This window comes from Pseudorca crassidens, chromosome 5 (assembly GCF_039906515.1).
Source record: "Pseudorca crassidens isolate mPseCra1 chromosome 5, mPseCra1.hap1, whole genome shotgun sequence".
Classification (NCBI taxonomy): Eukaryota; Metazoa; Chordata; class Mammalia; order Artiodactyla; family Delphinidae; genus Pseudorca; species Pseudorca crassidens.
In genome coordinates this window covers 14269885-14290705 of record NC_090300.1, presented here as the reverse complement: position 1 = coordinate 14290705, position 20821 = coordinate 14269885, and the positions used below count along the sequence as shown (strand labels likewise).

The following is a 20821-nucleotide window of genomic DNA, read 5'->3' as shown; positions in this document are numbered from 1 at the left end:
GCAGCCAGCTCCGCCTCGCCCTTACCCCAGACTCGTGGTACCCACCCGAGTCCTCAGCGGCAACCGGCTCAGCAGAGGGTCTCCCTGCCCAGCCTTTCCCACCCTTGGGAAGCATAGATTCTGGCTTTCGTCTCACTGGCTGCAGTGTTTCCGTACGTCCATCCATCCTGCTGTCTGAGCATCCCCTGGGCTCTTCCACGCTGCTGGCTGCCACCAGGTCCTGCTACTTCCCTAAGGGTGACTTTCAGCTCTCCCCTCCCCAGGGGTCCAGCGGGGGGCCTAAACCTCCTTTCAAACCTCAAACTTCTTTTCTCTCCTCGAGTCCCTTTTCCCCACCCACACCCTTCTTTCTTCCAACCACTTTCTTGCCACTTAGCAGCTGGGCACCGTGGCAATGACTTCAGTGCTCTGTGTCTCGGTCTCCACAGACGTAACGACAGTACCCACCCTACTCAGCCATGGGGATCAGAGGAGTTGCTGTGTGAGCTGCTTGGCCGAGGACCAGCACACAGGAGCTGCTAGGGGCGTGTTCCCATCATTCTGCTGCCCTTTCACCTATACCTGAAGTTTACCAGACCCCAAGGCCACAGCCTCCCCAGCCCAGGACACCTGGGCATCCTCAGGAGGGACACCCAGGAGGCCACGAGCAGAAGCCCGACTCGAGGATGGTACAAGCCTTTCCATGTCCTGGGAGGTAAAGACTCAAAACCAGAAGATGGAGTCTTAACTGGATTATTCGGGCTAAACATCACCTTGCTTATGGGACAAAGTTCTCATGCATTTTATGACCCTGTGGAAAATATTCTGAAGCACAAATGTCTAGTTAAGAAGACTGATGCTTTTCCAGATGGCAAACAGCTTAAAGATGTGCTCCTAGCTCTGCCAGGTTTATTTGTAAGGACACTAATTAACCTACTAGAAATAGGTTCTTTTTATAATGATGATTAGCTTGCTTTTTTTTTTTTTTAATTCTGGGAAAAGAACATATGCATGTTTCCTCCCTGCCAACGGAAAGCCTGGGCTTTCCTAGACCAGAAACACGCTAACCCAGTAAGCCCTTCTCCCAGGTCACACGCTCCCTCCTATCAGAAACGTCAGGGTGGAATCGCATTTGAATTTTGAGTGGGTTCAGATGCATTTTGTTCTGAGGATTTTGCAGCCGTCACCGGGACAGGGATGTGCAGCCACGGGGCAGCCCGACGTGTGGGCAGCCCTGCTGTGGAGCCGTCACAGGCTCAGCGCAGGCTGCTCAGCTGCACTTGCCAGGGAAAATTTCATGTTCTGTCTTCAAGGCAGGAAGGCTAGATTTCATGCAGCTAAAGCCAAGGGAGGATATAACAGCATTTCCAACACTCCAGTCAAATCTGAAGCACGACTGTACACATTATCTGTGTTTTTGGACTCAAGGTTGGAGAACGGGATTGGGGGAGGAGTGGAGGTGGTAACGGAGCCTTGGTTGCCAAAGGCAGAATGGCTAGACAGACAACGAACGGCAGCGTGAACTTTCAAGTTCAAGGTGTCCCCTCTTGGGGCTCAGCTCGCCTCTGACACGCGCAGGCAAGAGAGAAAACTTCCCCTTTGAAACCCCAGTTCTCCCAAGGTGGGGACATGACCCGTGGCTGCCTCGGTGGCTGCCATGTCCAGCACCTCCCTACCTATCTTTAAGATGTTAGTGCAACTAACATCAGTTTCCCAGGGAGATATGCGCAGTCACAGGGAGGCCCTCTGGGCCCAAGAGGAGATAAAAGGAGCTGTTGTTGCCACACCCGAAGACGGGCAACGGGGTGTCCCTGCAGGAAGCAGGGAGTGGAGGATTCCTCCCTGGCCCCCCTAATGCTAATGACGAGGGCTGTAAACATCTGGCCCTAGCACACACCCTGGTGTTGGAAGGTGCATCTTCAATAGGCCGGGACGACCCCTGGCTTCCAAGAACTCCGCAGGCACCCAGGGAAAGCCTCCTGGAGCAGAGGGAGTTTACTGACCTTGCCGCCAGGGAGTGGAACTGACTTCCTTAGTTGTATTAATGAAAATATACTCTAGAACTGCACTGTCCAATACACTAGCTATGAGCTGCACGTGGGTATTGATATTTAAATTAATGAAAATTAAATAAAATAAAAATTAAGTTCCTCAGTCATACTTACCACATCTCCAGTGGTCAGTGGCCACCGATGGCTGGTGGCTACCATACCGGACAGCACACATACAGAACAGCCCCGTCGACACAGCGAGTGCTTCGAGACCGCCCGTCACCTTTCTTATGTCCTTCACCCATCCACAAATAGTCGTGGCCCACGATACCGTACAATGCCTGCTGCTACTATATGAACATACTAACATTAGATATTGCTACTAAGATAGGGACAAGGGACTCGCACTGTACCATGTTCTAAGGTTTTGGATGATTGCACGTATGTACGTTCAGAATTAAGACTGATGTCTCTTCCAAGGATGCTTGTTAGCATCTCAAGGGTCGCAAGTCATATAGCATCCAAACTCTGTTCCTGACGCTGCTAATTTTTAGAGAGAAAACTGCTCCACGACCAAGACGCAGGGCTGTCAGTGCCCCCTGCCACGTTTTGCTGGGATCATCGGATTTGGTGTTACTTTACGTTTCACTTACTTCGGGATCCTGCTGGCTGGCAGCCCTCAGCCTGCACACATGCTGGCAGGTTGGCCCTACTCCCCAAATTGTCTCCCGGTTTCGATGCCCCTAGCAACTCAACTTGCCTTCGTGTTAACTTGAAAACGCTTTCTTTGCCTGTGACACGTCTCCCCACTTTGGGCAAACTTTCTCTCTGCCTTAGAAAAGCTGACACCCATAGCGCTACCCATGCAGCAACCCCCCAGAGGGAATCCATTACTGGCAGGGCCACTGGGTGCCGAGAGACCCAGGAGCAGTGCGTATCCCCATGGAGCTTACAGAAACCAATTCGCTTCTCTGCAGTGAATTCCAAGATGCTGCTATGGTTGCTTCAAACTGTAACGGTGTCTACAAACAATTTGTACTTTGGGAGTGGCATGATTCTGGGGGTAATTAACAAACCCTGGGAAAACCTTTTGAAAAGGTTTTAAAAGCAACCTAGATGGAGGCCACCACATCATCAATGAAACAGAATTGCTCCCCCTTCTCTGTCATGTTAGAATAGACCTGGCTGACTCCTGCAGGGGTCGGCAGAACATGGCTGGTGAGCTTTACGGAAGATTCATCAGAAATCAGACGCAGCATGCGGACCCGCCACAGAGCTTTCTGAATAGGGCAGGCTCTGAGGAAGAGGAAGCAGCAGAGTTCAGAAGGGCCCCCCGAGGGGTAGGCTGTGCCTTCCCTACCGTGGACCAAGCCGAGGGAGAAGACCGAGTTCACCAGGACGCCGCCCTTCCGGAAGTGGTCGCTCATGTGCTCCAGCCAGTTGGCGTCCAAACTGCTCACCGTCTGGCCATTCCTGGAGACCCGGAGGGGAATGGTGACCGGATAGTATTGCCGGCACTTCTGATGGCCCTTCGGTTTGTTGAAAAGGGCGAAAATCTCCATTTCTGTTGGGATTTGTAAAGAGAGTAGGGAGAGAAGAGGTCAGATGGGGACATACTGCCTCACTGGGCCTGACGGGATCTCTTAGGAGCCTGAAGAAGCGATATCAAAGGCCAAATTTCTGTTAGGCTGCACTGTTACCTAATAATAAAACCTGATTCCGGAGACTTCCCTGGTGGTCCAGTGGTTAAGACTCCGTGCATCCACTGCAGGGGGCGCGGGTTTGACCCCTGGCTGGGGAACTAAGATCCCACGTGCCACGTGGTGTGGCCAAAAAGAATTTCTTTTAATTAAAAAAAACAAACAAAAAACCCCCAATTCTAAGCAGTAAGTTAGGGTGCCTTAAAAGTGACATGGACCTCAAAGGTTGAGTCCTAAGGTGACTGCCAACAAAAAAGTGGCACTTGTCATCTGCCTCTACAAGGATGAGGTCACTAGCCACTGCAGCCACCGACCTCAACACACCCTGAAAGGCGTTCAGCGTGGAGATCAGGAAGGAGGCCCTCTGTACTCTGAGAAAAACTGGCAGAGCAAGCCCTTAGATAGTCAGATATTTTCAGGAGAAGACACTATGAGCCCAATTCTTGCATCTCCTTGTATCTAGAAAAGCACTAAAATCATTAACAGTGACACCTGCTCTCGTGACTAGCAGCCAGCCTCTGCCAACATGTGTGCTCCACTGCAGGTCCCCCTTCACTAAAATCATGTCCAACACTGACCTTCTCCCCACCTCTCTGGAGCAGTTTCTCAGAACTATCTGAAACGCTGTCTCCCAGGCTACAGTCCTCATTTTGCCCCAAATAAAACGCACTAGCAACTCTCATGTTGTGCATTTTTTAGTCGACAGGACTTAGGTTTTGAATCTGGCATATAGCTGTTAGCTGGGATTCATTTGTACGGTTAGGTGTTTGAGAGAAGGACACAGTAGACATTTCCAGAAATTCATACAAAGGTGTGTTTTAGAAGAAAAAGCAGACATATTTTGGGGTGAGAGCTGGTCTTAAAAAAAAAAAAAGTAAGTGCACAGAGGCACATAAAGACAAAAATACTTCTGTAATTCCTGGAACTTTGTACATCCCTGAACGGACTATTTATAAACCGCAGTGGTGTTTCCTGGGGCCAGACCCATAATACTTAATCAAGTCCATCAAAAATACATCATTGATATGTAAAAATAAATACATTCCAGTAAATGCAGGTTCCTGCCTGGAGTGGTAGGTCGCTCAAACAGCCAGGCAGGCCCTGAGAGTGAGGCTCTGCTTCCCGTGCCTTCATTTATAGCTCAGTTCTTTAAAAATCAATACTCACTACACCCGGCAGCTGACCCTCGCCTCCTGCGACACACGGTGCTGGCCGTGAGCGAGCGGTGTCAGCCTCCGGAAGAAAATACCTGGAATTTCAATCGAAGTCTGGAGGTCTATTTTTGCGTTACTCATTTAGTCAAGCAATCAGAGTTCACCCAGTTTAAAAAGCTTTGCTTACACGGGCTAGTCAGGAATATGCTTTGGTTTCCAAAAATATCTATTTGGATAATAAGAAAGTCCCCACCCTTCTTCCGAAGAAATATTTTAAAGGTCATAAACAATGGTTAACATCAGCAAAAAGGACAAAGGACATTCCACGCTCCTTGCAGGAGATACCTCGCCTAGACTCACATTCTGGGACACTGCATCCCATATTTCGGTATTTCACAATTTTTCCAGGATCCGAGTACATTACTTTTTAAAATGGACTCACTCTGTTTTATCTAAATAAGTGCACTTAAACAGGAAACTCTGCTTCACGACCACAAGGGAAAACACTACCGTTTGCCGTAAACAGGAGTAAAAGATGAGGCACGTTCACACCAAGAATGTCCATCCACGTAGCACCTCAAATTATCTCACAGGGCGACTGTATTCTGGGACAAAGGAAGGCTTTCCACAGCCCCAACTGAGCAAGCACCAGCAGAGACCTCTGGGGAGCATTGCGGGGCCACAGACTTTGTCGTCAGCAACGGTGAAGCCGACAGGGAGGCCTTTTCAAGCTATCCATGGGGTAGAGCCAGTTAGGAAGGAGGGGTCCCCATCTTCACAAACGGCCACCTGGATCTTCAACAACCACCGCTGGCCTGTTCATCATCTCCAGCCCAAATTACCTTTCTGGGTCCGCTTACTTGACTCAGGAAGCCATCTACAATCCAGCCAGTAAGTGCTTTCGCAGGAGAAATTAGGTCTTGGTATATGGAGCTAGCAATCCCTAGACTATTTCGTGACTTTCAGATACACACTTTAGGAATGGGGTCATGCAGACAGCACAGAAGGTTTGTAAAGGAGGGAAATCAAGCAATGGATTAGAGCTGGGGGGGTGGGGGTGGGACAGGAAGTGATTGGGTGTTTTCCAGTCCAAGGTGCCAGTGGTTCAAATAAGACCTGCAGCTACTAAAGGCAAAAGAGGTTAAGTCATGCTTTAGCGAGTCCTTGACCGCATTTCAATTGCTTCAAAATCAGACCCTGTAAGCTTTTGGGTGCAAGTCGTTCATTTGGGAAGTAATCCCAGGAAACAGAGCGAGAGAGCAGGGACGAGAAACAGAAGAGCTGAAAGCCAAGGAAGGCTGCATTGATGAGCGGGTTACTGTCACGGCACCTGGGGACCTGATACACCATATACGCACACCCCATATTGCTCTATGAGGGGCAAGGAAGCCGGGCATCTGTCCTCAGGGATGGAGGCCACTCCTGAGGTGTTCATTCCCTGGGACATCTGCCCAGGCAGAGGCTAGGAAAGCTGTCCTCAGGTGACCCCAAGATGGGCCAGAGCACCAGTCTCCATGGTCTGCTACGGTCAAGCACAAATGCATATGAATTATCAACAAAGAGAAAAAGAAATCACAGTCTCTGCACGGGAGGATGAGTGGGGAACTGAGAAGTGGCCCAAGTCCAAAACTACATGACAACACTTGATCACCCAGAAGGATCCCCAGTCACATGGCAAGACAAAACCACAACTTTCCCACACGCATGATGAAACAGAACAAGGGAAGGCAGAAGGAGAAGAAGCATGCTTGGGGGCGGGGCAGGGCAGGGGGAGACAGAGCGGGGAGACAAAGGTGGATGGTGGGGTGCCGACAGCGCCCCCTGCCTTCCGTCTGGATCCTCCCCAGGGAGGAGGACCAAAGCCAGAGCCAGAAATAAATTTTTCAGGAAGGAAAAGGAAAGGCTGTTGGAATCGAGAGCCTCCAAAGCATGAGCAGCAGTGAAATATTGGAAGAAACCTGCTTCCAGATGCCCAAGCCTTCAGTAAACTCCTCTGTCCCGCTGCCTCCTTGGCCACAATCGTCTTTCTACTCACATGGAAACCAGCCAAGAAAAACTGTCCCCAAACGATGCCCTTTGATGTTTTAATATTCTGACTCTCCAATACATATCCTCACAGGAGCAGTCACCAGGGATTCCAAAAAGAAGACCAAATTTGTTTACATTTTCTTAGCTGCTCTGTGACTCTGCCATGACCCCAGCTGGAAGATTTTTCCAGACATGGGACAGAAAGTCCCAAAGGAGGGGGAAGGCATTGTTTCTGAGAATGGCCGCAGGACTGGCCTGGCAGGGCACCCAAGGAGCTTCGAGACTGTTCTGTCTTGCACTTCTATTTCTGTCTCGTTGTCTTGCTGTGTTCCCCTGACATGGGGTGGGGGGGGGGGCGCGGGGGGCTTGCCTTGTGTCATTTAGATCCTTTGTGTCCAGAAAAGGTGGTAGTCCAGAAGACATGGCAGGTGCCACACCTGTGTCTGCTGGATTGACCTGAGCCAGACAAGGGCAAGGAGCTAGGTGGACAGGGGGAGGAGGGCACGTGGGCCTGGAGGCGGGGCCAGCTGGGCGCTGCCGGCCTGCCAGCCAGGTCCGCTCAGGCCTTGCCAAGCTCCTCGGGAACAAGAAGGAAGAAGGTAGACGCCCGGTTCTGAGGCAGGTGCCAGGAAGTAGGGACTTAGGCACGGGACGGAAGCCTGCAGTCTGTCTGCAGCTGCAGCCCCAGAGCGGTGGTAACTTGCAGGTAGCAGGTGGGTCCTGGCATCCCAGGGGACCTCCAGGCTGCAGGAAAGAAAGGGTTCAGAGTCTGGCTGAAAGCATGGGGCTCCCAGGGCCAGAGTGGGAGAAGGAGGCTGGCAAGTTGGAAGGGACAAGTGGGCATCAGACTTGGCCTGGGAGCCGGGCTGGGTGGGACCTCGGGTCTGCTGAGGTCACGGCAGGGGAGCTAAGGTGAAAGGTGTCATTGCGAAGGCAAGGCTGTGGCTGTCTCTGGAGGAAGAGAGGGCGGAAGGGCCTCAGGCCTGGCCAGATCCCTGCATCTGGGAGGAGGCTGCTTCAGGCACCTCTGGGCCTGGGGGAGGCCTGCTTGCCAGGCCAAGTGTGGGACCCGCTGTCTGCACAGCAATCCACGGGGCCCACTTGTAAGGATGTCAGCGGCCCACAGGACGGGAATGTATTAATGAGGGCCATCACCACCGCCATCATCTCACATGACTCCAGCCTCCACGGGGGAACGGTGTCCCTTCTATGCCCAGAAGCCTTAAGTGGATCCCCAGAATCACAAGCTGGTAAGTGGCAAAGCCAAGACTCTTCCAAACCCCCAATGCTGGGCTGTGTCCCAAATCTAACACGAGGCTAATTTCATCGGCACATGGAAAGCGGGGGCTGACAATGACGGTGTGCATGTGGGGGGCGGGGGCGGGAGGGAGGTGTTCAAGAGCTATTTGTTAATGGACTGAGTGAAAGGCCAGGAAGATGGTGGCAGATTGGGGGTGGGGGACAGAACCACAGGGTAGAACTATTCTGGGGGCTCCGGGACGGGAGGACAAGGGCAGGCTCAGGGGGCATTCCCCCAGAAGAAGCTGCCTGCCAAGGAGGCCTGCTGAATAGAATCCCCCTCCAGAGAAGGTCACTGCAATCCCCGATTCGGGTTCCTGGCTGCATCTGTAGGCATTTTAAGTGAGCAGGTGCAGGTAGGAAGGGTAACTCTTGGAAGATTTTGCATTATTATTTCGGTGCCAGTGAGAACCAGCTGACTTTGCGTGAACCTGTGTGGCCTCCTTGTTTCTCCTGCTCAAGTTTCAGCGACAGAGACAAGATGGGAATGCTGGAGGCCAGGAGAGAAGCGCCAGGGGTCCGTCCTGCGACACCTCCCTAACCTTGCCGTGCACTGGCCTGTCTGCGGGGAATGAAGGAAGCTGCCCCCCAGCACAGAAATGCATGGAGAACGTGGCATGGGAACGCGGTCCTGTCCTTCCCAGGTGCTCTGCATTTCACCAAGAGGCTGGGGCAAGCTAGATGTGAGAAGGGAAGCAGCTTGCAGCAAGGCTCAGGCGATGTCTGCACGGCCTGACCTCAAACCTACAGGAAATCCCCTAGGAGGAGCAGGAAGAAACCCAGGTGGGCATGGGGAGCAGAACCCCTGGACCAGAGCGGTCCCTGCAGCCCATGGGGAGGGGGAGGGGCGGCCTGCCCTGTTTCCAGATGAGAGCTCCCTGGCAGCCTCTGCCGCACCAGCTCCCCCAGGCTCCTATAAAGGAAACAAATTAAAGGAGGAAAGGGAGGGGGAAGGAGGGAGGCTCCCTCTGGATTTTTTTTTAATTGTCTTGCTGTGATTGCCTATTTAAGCCCACCTGGCAGAGAGAGGAGTAAAAACACTTCACCCTCCTTAGGGGGCCCTGAGAGAAAGGGAGGTGAAAGCTGAGTGAGCAGCGGGGAGGGGGCATTGGGGACGGGGTGGGTGATGGTGCACGGACTTCCCAGGGAAGGAAAGACTTCCCCGGAAAATGATTAGGAGAGAAGCTGGGGTCAGTTGAGGGCTATGAATGGGGACAGGGTCCCTGAACAGCCGGCCGGCCTTCTGGGAGGCTGAAACTATGGTTGCTCAACTAATGCTCCGACTAGGAGATAACATTTAACTCTATGAGGGCACGCCGGCGACTGTCCTTATCTGTGATACGGGGGTAGTAATAGCATCTTCTGTCACAAAGCTGTTGTGAAGCCTAGTCAAGACACACAGGGAGAGCTCAGAACAGTTCACTCAGAGGGCTGTCACCATGATGGCTGTCCATCCCCTGCAAGGCCACGCCTGTGCGCTCGTAACCCCTGTGTGTTCACTGACTAATGGAAAAGACCCAAAGATTCATTTATTCCACCAAAAGAGAAATAAAGGGTAACAGTGAGACCTGTGGCCTCCTGCGCAGAGAGATCAGTGCCAGGCTCATGAGCAGACAACGGACACACACAGCTGTCTACCAAGCAAGACTGGGGGTTGGGCGGCACTATAAGCCCCTCACAGCTGGAGTTCTCATGCTCTGTTAGGCTGACCACTTCCAGACACACCCTAACCTGCTCTTCCTCAGCAGGAACTGATTTTCTCATAGAGAACAGGGACTTGAGGAAATGAGAAGCAGGCCAAGACACTTGGGGTATCACAGGGGGCGGGGGTGGTCTCTGTGTGCCCAGCGATGGGGGGAGTGTCTGAGTGATCGAGGGAACAGTCACAGGACAGCAGGAGGGACCTGGGGCGGAGGGTCCCAGGACAAGTCTCCCCAGTTAACTCAACCCCAGGAGGCAGGAAGTCTGGAAGGAATCTTGGAGAAAAGTGGATTCTGAAACAAGGAATATCTGAAAACTCCTGAGGGGACCCTCAGTACCAAGAGCCCCCTTTCTCCAAGGCAGGGTTCTGTGCAGAGGTGGGGGCAATGGTCAGGACGACAGAGCCTGTACCCCAGTCATAAGAACCGCCACTTAGGAGTGCTTTAAATGCATCTCTCCTTTCACCTTTCTACAAGAAACTTTTCTTTTTTTTTCTTTTTTTTTTTTTTTACGGTACGCGGGCCTCTCACTGCTGTGGCCTCTCCCATTGTGGAGCACAGGCTCCGGATGCGCAGGCTCAGCGGCCATGGCTCACGGGCCCAGCCGCTCCGCGGCATGTGGGATCTTCCCGGACCGGGGCACGAACCCGTGTCCCCTGCATCGGCAGGCGGACTCTCAACCACTGCACCACCAGGGAAGCCCAAGAAACTTTCTTTTTTTAATCCCTATTGTACAGGGCAAGGAGCTGAGGCACAGGAGGGTATCTTGCTCGAGACGTGTGGTTCTTAAGCCCTCTGCTCCCTGCCCTCTCTCCTGGGGCCTGTGATGCCCTGACCCCTCACCCTCCCAGGGCCTGAGATGGTACAACAGAGGGGCTCCAAGGAGGCCAGTCCTCCTTCTTGGGATTCAGCCCGACAGCCATGCAGAGATGGGGGATTCTGAAATAAGACTGGGCTGTTCCTTGGGAGGCACCCACAGGACCCAAACGTGCTCTCAGCTACTCTGTGGGAGCAGAAGTCCCCCAGATGAGCCTCTACTTCAGCACATATTTAAGAAGGATCAAGGCTTTCATGAAACAGTCCTAATCTCTCTCAGAACTGAGGCTGCTGCCAACCCCCCCTCCAAGGTCAACTTTGCAAACAAGCCCCAGAATTAACCAGCCCACAATTTTCTTTCCAGGAACTACTGACATAACAAGAAAAACTATTTCACCCTCTTCTCTGGCTGCACCGCGCGGCCTGAGGGATCTCAGTTCCCCGACCAGGGATAGAACCTGCATCCCCCTGGAGCGGAAGCGCAGAGTCTTAACCACTGGACCGCCAGGGAAGCCCCTCACCCTCTTTTCTATTCTCAAAGTAGAAACAGTTCCTCGTCATTTCTAAGAGGCTAACTTCAAGAATTAGTACGTAAATAGTAACATTAACCAGGGAGATGATCCAGGAAGGCCTAAAGAGAAAGACTTCGTAAGACCTATGGCCACCTCCTGTCACTCTTGTCACTTGTCACCTCCCAAAGGCTAGAAGAGGCCACGCAGCTCACACGAGGGCCTGGCTCTCAGGAAATGGCTCGAGGCTAGATTTCCTGGAGAAGGAAGACGAAAGGGAATCACGGGGAAATGAAGAGAAACAGCTCCCTGTAGACTGAGGGCCTCAGTAAACCTTGTTCGTCTGTCTGAGTACCACACAGGAAAGACCAGGCGGAGAGAGGGCCTGGGCTCACACATCAGATCTATTTCCAGCCTGGGCAACAGATGGACTCTCTGAACCTCAGTTTACTCAGCTGTAAAATGGGCCATGATGCAAGAGCTCACCCACATCATAGGAAAAATGAAGAGATAGTCATAGGAAAGCTTGCTGACCCAGCGCCCGGTCCACAGGAAGTATTAATAAACGTTGGCTATCATCATCCCTGTTGTGTTGCTAGTTGAAATCCCCAACCCAAAGGGCGTGCTCCGACGGCCGTTACAATGTGATTCAGCGGAGTCGCTTACTGGTGGCCTCTCCTTGGCAGTGTTCTTTCCACGGTGCTCATCTGTCAACTGTACAACTCCCTGAGATCTGGCTGTTTACAGCTGGGTGAGCTGAATCACCAGCTTCCTGCACAACTTGTCCTCAGCTGGCTTTCTTGATTTCCTTCTTCAGGCAGATATTCAAAACAAGGGGTCCCAAAATGGAGGCTGCTTTCTGCACTGGTGCCCAGCAAAGTTCACACTTCCTGTGTTCACACGGGGTAATTCAGGGGCAGTGCAAGAGCGTGCGGGAGAAACGACCTCCCGTTCTAGAATCTACTTCACACGTGACCATCTGGAGCAACTACGAGTCAACGTCATGTGGTTCTGCCCCCCTGCCCCGCCCCCCCTTCCCCTCCACACCCCTGGAAGTCACAGCTTCAGGCAGGAGACAGTCAGGAGGCCCAGAAAACAGCTTGACAGTTTCTCCTGTTTGATGGACCGCTCCCTCTACACTCTAGTTCCATTCGTTTTCCTAAAGTGCCAAGGGGATTACTGACAAGCCAGCAGCCTCTCTCTCAGCGGGTCAGAGTCCCAGCACTGACATACTTACTTCCCGAGAGCGGCTCTCCATGCCCTTCCAGTGCGTCCCCATCCGGTCCATCCAGAGTCTCGCTCACCCCGCATGGAGGGGGTTCTGTGCCAACCCCGGCTCCCGAGGGCGAGCCGGGCTGCTGGGCGGTGGGCGCCTCCCCTCTCGGGCCCTGGCCGGGCTCTGGGCTTCTGTCCATCCCCACCGGAGCGTCGGCAGCCCCCAGGTTCTCTGTAGCCACACACCTGCCAGGCTCCTCTGTCGCATCCCGCCCATCCGCTGGGGGGCTGCCACCTGCCGAGTGCCCAGGGCAGTGGTACTGAGGTATGACCCCGACGAATTTCAGGCCCCGACTCGCAGCCTCCTGGATCTGTGAGGCAAACAGAACACAGGGAAACAAGTGAATGGGATGTTCTAGCAAAGGGGCAACGAAATACCTTAGGGAGGCCTTGGAGGACATTTCTGTTTGAACATGAAGTCTCTCGAGCTGGCAAAGGTTCCGTGTCTTCAAGGCAGCGCCCACACCCCAACCCTGGCCCAACTGGAGACAGAGAGTATGGGGCTTATTTTTTTTTAAACTATGGAAAAATAATGCATTTGGCTATGAAGGGGTGTGACGGCCTCTCTTTGAAACACTGTGTTAGTCCCGATTGACAATTGTTTTCTAAGAAGCTGGAAGAAGGTTCTAAAAGGATGAGCTGGAACAAAGAGTGGCTGAAAGAGGAAGTTCATTTTGGTAAGAGTTTATTTTCTTGTTATTTTTTTTTTTCTGATGAATCACCTACTTCCTGCTCATCAGGCTACTATATAACTCAATACGTCTATATAACCATATACTAACTACCAGATGACATTTTATGACCCAAAGAGCTTCCTCTCTGAAACAATTGTTTTGGCAGAGAAGGGCAGAGGTGGGGAGAGTCACCACCGCGCAATAACTGATGCACGCAGCCCCGCAAGAGGGGACATCTGAGGATATCAGTCCACACCCAGCCCACGGGCATCACTTTGGGCCGACCCATGACTCTGCACCCACCATCCAGTCCAGGTAACAGGTGGCACCTTCTCACCTCCTAAGCCTCAAGATGGGGGACGGATGGCCACACTGAGCTCTGTACCCCGTGAACGCTGCCTTCCCTAAAATATACCCCAGGCAATTGAGTGTAACAGTCATAAGGGAAAAACAAACTGAAAGTAATAGCTGAATAAAATCAAGAAGAGCTGGCCAAAACTAGAAGATGGGCTTTAGGGGACTTTCTGGGCAAGAATGCTGAAGTCACTTTACAAATAAATCAGGAGGTGGAGACCTCAGAGCTCTGTGAGTCTTAGTCACCAACCCCCAAGTGAATGACCTCAGAAAATCTCGAGGCTTCTGCAGTGATCATCTCCCGTCATTTGAGAATTAGTAAGAAATACCAGCACGGAGCTACTCTCTAAAGGAGAAGCAAGCCTTGGCAGCCCTCCCCGGATGACCCACCCTAACTTAAAACAGGAGGTCATTTTAGTTCAACACTGGCCATTCTAGAAAATGGCCTGGAGCAGCTCCACGAATGTACAGCCCAGTCTTTCTGTAAGGTCTAGCCTGTGCTAGATGTAATGATAACAACAGTATTAATCGTCATCTATCACAGACCTACTATGTGTCAAGCCCTACACTATGCGCTTCATATAAATTGTTTTGCTTAACCCTTGAATGACCCTGCATGGTATCACGATCCTCATTTCAGATGAGGACACTGAGGCCCAGAGACATTAAAGTCATAAAGCAAGCTGTGGGTAGCCAGGTTCAAAGCCAGGTCTGGCTTGGGCCCAAGTTCATTCTCTTAAGTACAAGGTCAAGTGGATACATGTCAAAGCATCCAGTTCTTGGATATGTATGTGCCCACACAAATGCCCATGGTTGGCTCAATTCATGCTTCAAAACTTAAAAAAAAAACTTAAAGTCATCCTTTCCATCCTGAAAATTCATTTTTTACCTATTAATCTGTGATATCTATCTACTCTTAGAAATTGTTTTGGAAAGCTTCTAAAACAACACACAGGTCACAAAAGTTTTAAAAGAAAAGACTGAGGAGATAATTATACCAAAGAGCCTTAGGTTGAGGGAAGGTAATATGTACAAAGCATAGCCCTGAGCTTCCTGGCAGCACAAGCGAAAAGAGAAATGCAAGGAATTTCACAGTCCCAAACGAAATAAGGAAAGACTCCTGGTCAAGAAGAGAGAAGCGTAACGAGCTAGTAATTTGTCTGACATATAGGAGGTGATCAGTAAGTATCTGTTGAATGAATGAATGAATGAATACATTACATAATGAGTGGAAATGTGTCTCCTCTCCCAGAAGAGCTCCTAGAAGGTAGGGATGGAGACCAATTGATTTTTCAGCCCTAGACTCCAACAAACATTTATTAAGTCCCTATACTGGCTCAAACCAACATCACACTTAGGTTCTGGGGGATACAAAATAGGAGTCCTGACTCTCAAAAGATTCAGCCAATTATTGTAAACAGACTTTAAGAATATTACACTAACATGGCACAATAATGCTTATATTATAATGTTATGTAAAAAAATCAAGATTCTACACTTTTTAGACACAGTACGACAGCTGTATAATATTTGTGTGTAATTTTTCAAAATTTATCTAATAAGCATGCATATTACCTTTATAATTGAAAAAAGTAAATATTCCAGAAATTTCTCATAGAGGGTGCTAAGCGCAATAATGAATAGAAAGGTATAGAAAGGTATAGATTACTTCTGCCTGAAGGGGACACTGAGACGTTTCTCACAGGTCAGGGCTGTAATAAACGAAATGGAGTAAGACTGCAATACAACTAGAAGACGTGAGGGGTGTGGCAGAGCTGGAATGTGCATGCCTCACCGACAACATTCAAATTCAATTTTTTCCCCAAAACATCGTGCTAAACAAATCCTATTAGGGGACCCAATCTGCGGGAGGCTTTGAAGGATGAATAGGAGTTCACCAGATGGGTGAAAAAAAGGGACAGGGCAGTGCAGGTAAAGAGATGGACGGATCATCACGGGCAAAGGCTTGATGGTGTGCAACAGCCTGAGTATTGAAGAAATTTCTAGAAACATTTCTGGAACATGACATGAGAAGCCAGGAGTGCGCAGAAATGAGGCTGGACTGGAAATCACAAGGGCCACACCATCGATGTCACAGAATACCAAGCCAACAAAGGCTCTGACTTCACCCCACAGCAACAGGTCCCTAACTTTCGCACCATAGTAACTCTTTTTTTTTTTTTTTTTTTTTTTTTTGCGGTACACGGGCCTCTCACCGTTGTGGCCTCTCCCGCTGCGGGGCACAGGCTCCGGACGCGCAGGCCCAGCGGCCATGGCTCACGGGCCCAGCCGCTCCGCGGCATGTGGGATCCTCCCGGACCGGGGCACGAACCCGTGTCCCCTGCATTGGCAGGCGGACTCTCAACCACTGCGCCACCAGGGAAGCCCCATAGTAACTCTTGAGACAGAGGAGGTGAGGGTCGAGGGTCTGAGGGCAAAGCACAAGATTTCTTTGAATGCTCATCTTTTATCTTAAACATTAATGAAAATGTGGTATCCTGCACCTAGTACTGCACAGTATCAAAACTTAAAAAGATGCTCAAGTTAAATGGTAAAGATGCTCCCCCCTCCCCATTTCAAACCTTCCAGGGAAAGTGTGTCTCAAGAATATGAAACACCTTCATGCACAAATCTTTGTCTGCAGCTCTATTTACTTCCTTGGGGTGGATTCCTGGAAGTGGAATTAATGGGTCAAGGGATATCAGCTTTTCAAAGGCTTGGTACAGGCTGCCAAATTGTTTACGAGAAAGGGTGAGTAGTCTTTTTTAACTAGACGACCCGCATTTAGATTTTATAAAGATCAGTATTTGGCTAGACCCTCGGGGCCCTGACGCCTTTGGTTTTCTACCTTATCCTAGAACGGGGACTTTCTTTTCTTTTTCGTAATGTCACTTGACTGTGTTTGTCAAACTGAATCCTGTTTGTTTCTCGTTCACGCGTGTATTCATTTATTCATTCCTAACCTTCATTAAGCAAGTCTCACACACATCAGAAAGGTGGGCACTAGATGGTGTTCATCAGGGTTCATCCCTGGCCACCAGCTCTCCTCACCCCAAACTCCCCATGGGAACCTCCTCTACTCACCTGGACTTAGCCACTAGTCATATGTTAATAATTCCCAAATTTGGACTTTCCAGTCCTGACTTTCCTCTGGAGCTCAGACCTACATGACCAATGATCACAGCTGATGGGTCTACTGTGGACCTTGTCCCTCACACTGGAGTAAAGGCATCTTCTTCAGTTCCTCCCTTTCTGTAACCCTGTGTAACTGCTCACCACATCCCGCCAGATTTATCCCACGATGTCTCTGGAATCCCTCCCCCGTTCTCCAGACATCTCAGATCCCTTTACTTTCAGGGGCTCATCAGCGGCTGGACACCACCATGACTTCAAGCTACACCAGGTCTTCAAGATGGTGGAATCGAATCCATACAGAAGATCAAATCCTGAATATCCAAGCCACTTTGGGTAAGGAATTCCCCACAGACTGTCACACGTATGCCCAAAGAGTTTCTCTAACATCTGTGATTAGATCACGGCAAAGCCCAGATCTGACTCTGAGTGTCTTAATGCAAACTGATACGCCCTCAGGACAGCGCTCTACCACATTACACAATCCAACCTGTGCCAAGATGCCCAGTCGGATACGAGTTTAAACTGAAATACACCCTCATCCACCTTTTCTCATGTTTGCTGCATTTAAAAACCATCCCACCCCCAACACTTAAAGGAGTAACAATTGCTGGTTTAGGCATCAAAAATTAACGTTTTCAACTGACCCAAGACTTCATTCAACTGATCTATGATGAGTAAGAACAAATTCAATGGTAACTGTATTTTCCCAACCTAAAACCAGAGATCATGATGTGAAAAAGATTTATTTTTTCTTTTTGAAAACTTTATTTCTATAAAGGCTCAATGCATTGGCAAATGATGTCATCTTTGGTTATATATTTCAAGAATCATTTTGATTAAAGATAACAGCATGACATTGGGATAGTTCCTGATACTCTAGGACGTCCTGTCTGTTACCCTACTTTCAAAATGAATACCATGCTGCTGCGTCTGAGTGCAAATATATACTTTGCCTGGTCTTATACACATATTTGTTTAGAGTACATTTATCAACTAGGGTAAAACCAGTTAGGGAGAAATGGGACATGGGTTGAGTTTGGGAAAAATGAAAGACATAAGTAACACAGGAAAAGGAGCAGAAAAGACTCCTGCTGACGGGTCAGTAGGAACTGGACTACCCACAGGCCATATGAGATGGCACAGGTGAAGGGTTAGAGGGAGTCCAGGACAATCTGGTCTGAATCTAATGAAGAAGGTGTCATGGTTCATTTTATGCGTCAACCTGGATAAACTACGGTGACCAGTTGTCAACACTGGCCTAGAAATTGCAGTAAAGGTATTTTTAGATGTGATTAACATCTACAGTCCATTGACTTTAAGTAAAGCAAATCACCCTCTATAATGTGGGTAGGCCTCACCCAATCAGTTGAAGGCCTTAAGAGCAAAGAGTGAGATCTTCCAAAGAAGAAGGAATTCTGCCTCCAGACAATCTGCCTGAGTTTTCAACCTTCAGACTCAAGGCTGCAACATCACTCTCACCCGAACCTCTAGCCTGCCAAATGGCCCTGCAGATTTGGGACTGGCCAGCTCTCACAATCACATGAGCCAATTCCTTAAAATAAATCAATCTCAATTCCAGTCTCATGATATAGACAGACAGACAGACAGATAGATAACCCTATGAGTTGTTTCTCTGGAGAAACATCATAGAGGAGAAAAGCAGGTGAAGGGAGTGAGGGAAAGAAGACCACACAGGGCAGGCTGCTAGAGGTCTCCAAATTCCAAGCGGAGTGGGTGTGAAAGGAAGGCATGGCTAAGAGCTCCCAAAAGGCAGGGAGAGAAATGTGCTCCAAACAGGAACAAAGAAGGACTCAATCTGGTGTTGATTAAAGGTCCCAGGGAGAGGCGGAAGTGTACAAGAAGGTGGAGAGCAGTCACCATTGCCCAGGTGAAAGAAATCTCCCCACCATATTTTGAGGTGAAAGAATTAAATCTGTAACTGTTAGATTTAATTTCTATAAGTTATAAGCAGTTTCTAACTTTAGGATGAACTTACTGGAATCCCTATAAATAATGAGCTAATTAGTGCTAGGAATCAGAAACTTACTGACCTCTTAAAAATATGGAGCTATACTATCCAACGTGGTAGCCACTAGCCAAGTATGACTATTTAAACTTAAATTAATTCAAATAAAATTAAAAATTCAATTCCTCAGTCACACCAGCCACATTTCAAGTATTCGATAGCCTCTGTGGCTGGTGACTACAGTATTGGATGCAAATATAGAACATTTGGTGCAAATACAGAACATTTCCATCGTCACAGAAAGTTCTACTGGATAGACAGTGCTGTTGTGGGGCATAATAAACCATATGAAATACTGAGCAATGGAAACAGAGCTTTCAGTAATGACTGCAGATGCATATAATATAGGGTCAAGACCAAGACACACACACAAACATCCCAAATGGACCCTAGACCAGACCAATGCCCACTGTGACCCTCCTCATAACTCATGGGCCACCAATTCATGACAGCTGACATTTTAAAGCCTTTGGGGATCCATGACATACACAGGGAACCTACAAACAGAGGCATGGACCGTATGTCAAGGACAGGTGGAAAAATGCTGTTCTGGGTTGCACGGTTACACATGAGTCTTTACGGTGAATATTTTATCACACACACACAACCCTTCTCATCTTCTGTCGCCTAAACTCTTGTACCAGCTTTCTGAAAACAGAGGTTCAAAAATAACATGGGTTTTAGCTCAAGTCTGAAGCTGCCTTTAGTTCTGACGTGTTAACAGTTTGCCTCAGGAATTGAAACTTTGACCAAGTGCTGCTGTGTGTTAGCTCCGTTATGAGGCCACAAGGAAAGATCATGTAGACCTCTGGTGTTGTGGTTTTCTCTTTCAGTGACTGAGAGGTCTCAGAATGAGCCCTAGACAAGAAGTCTGAGACCTAAAGCTTTGGACTCAACCCTGCCATTCACTAGCTATGTTACTGGTCAACTCAGTTGATTTATCTGAGCTTCAGTTTCCTAATCTATAAAATGGGGATAATAATACCTATTTACTCATTCACTAACTACTTACTCAATATTTACTATGTGCTGGGCACTAGGTGCTGGGGAGGCAAATAGGCACTATCCCTGACGCCTTGAGTTTAATATGTGTTGATCTAACTCAAAGGGCAACTCAGAGGCTCTGAAGAGTCCATGTGATCTCTCCTTCTCAACCTGCCTATGCTCAGTTTGAGGGACCACCGTTTGCCCCCTTAAGTCCCTGGCAAGGCTGAGGTTGAAGGAAGAGGTACTATTTTATTCTCCTCTGCTATTAGGAGTGATTTGGTGGGAAGCTTGGGAAATGATGGAAGAACTTGGAAAACTGTAAACTCCCTTAAAAGCAAAAGGAAGAGATGGGGTCCAACACTGGGGTAGGAGCAGAGAACAAATCCATCCTTTGGTGGTTCAGGGAAGGTAGTCCTGACAAAAGGAGTTTTACTGGCCTTCCTTACCTGTGTTAACTGATTCGGTTCTTTCACTCAGATTGTGCCTATAATTTCACTGTTCACTGAAAATGTAGTTCATGGGAAATCAATAGAACTACGAGGGGGTATGCTGTTAAGCTCCCTCAAAGATCTTCAACTAATTTCTAAAGCCCCGTGAAAACCAACCCACCAGAAGATCCCAACCTAATGTCAAAAGTCTAAATCAGAGATGCAAAAGAGAGGTGAACAAGGAGAGACCTATCTGTGGGGAGCAATCCAATTGTGTCTCAAAGAGCAAGTGCCAGCAGGGTAGGGCCAGAGCAGGATCTTAGGAAGACCTGGGACCAGCATCTCCAGCACTGTCAGGAAACTTGCTCCAGGTTTTGTCCCTACTTTTCTTTATTTGTTAGCATCATTCTTCTTTCTCTTCCAGGACCAATTTTCTCCATGTGGCAGAAACTATGGCCATTGCCAACTTCTAAGTTTTTCTGCTCATAGCTTAGCCACTGGAGATAGAATGTCAAAACTTCCTGGCTACACACAAGTAAAAGATCTCAGGGAAGGGCTCTGATTGGCTCAGCTTAGGTCAGGTGTCCACTTCTGGGCCAATCAGCTCTGGTCATTGTTAGGGTAGCTCCTATGGAATTCACATAGCTGGATTGTGGGAACAAAGAAGCTTCCAGAAGAAAAGGAATTTCAGGGCAGAAGAAATACATATTTAATATCTGTCATGTAGACACATCATCTGATGGGAAATAAAATTTGAAATTTGTTC

At 49.2% G+C, this 20821-nt stretch overlaps 1 protein-coding gene across 3 annotated transcripts in view; it reads right to left on the bottom strand.

Moving 5' to 3' along the window:
• Positions 1 to 20821, bottom strand: part of RFTN1 (raftlin, lipid raft linker 1) — a 204511-nt gene that overhangs the window by 51079 nt on the left and 132611 nt on the right. For all 3 annotated transcript variants that reach the window (XM_067737398.1, XM_067737397.1, XM_067737396.1), the window contains 2 exons: positions 12414 to 12762; positions 3331 to 3534 (listed from right to left, as the gene is read on the bottom strand). In XM_067737398.1, coding sequence (XP_067593499.1) covers positions 3331 to 3534; positions 12414 to 12762 — 553 coding nt within the window. The remainder of the gene's footprint in view (positions 1 to 3330; positions 3535 to 12413; positions 12763 to 20821) is intronic.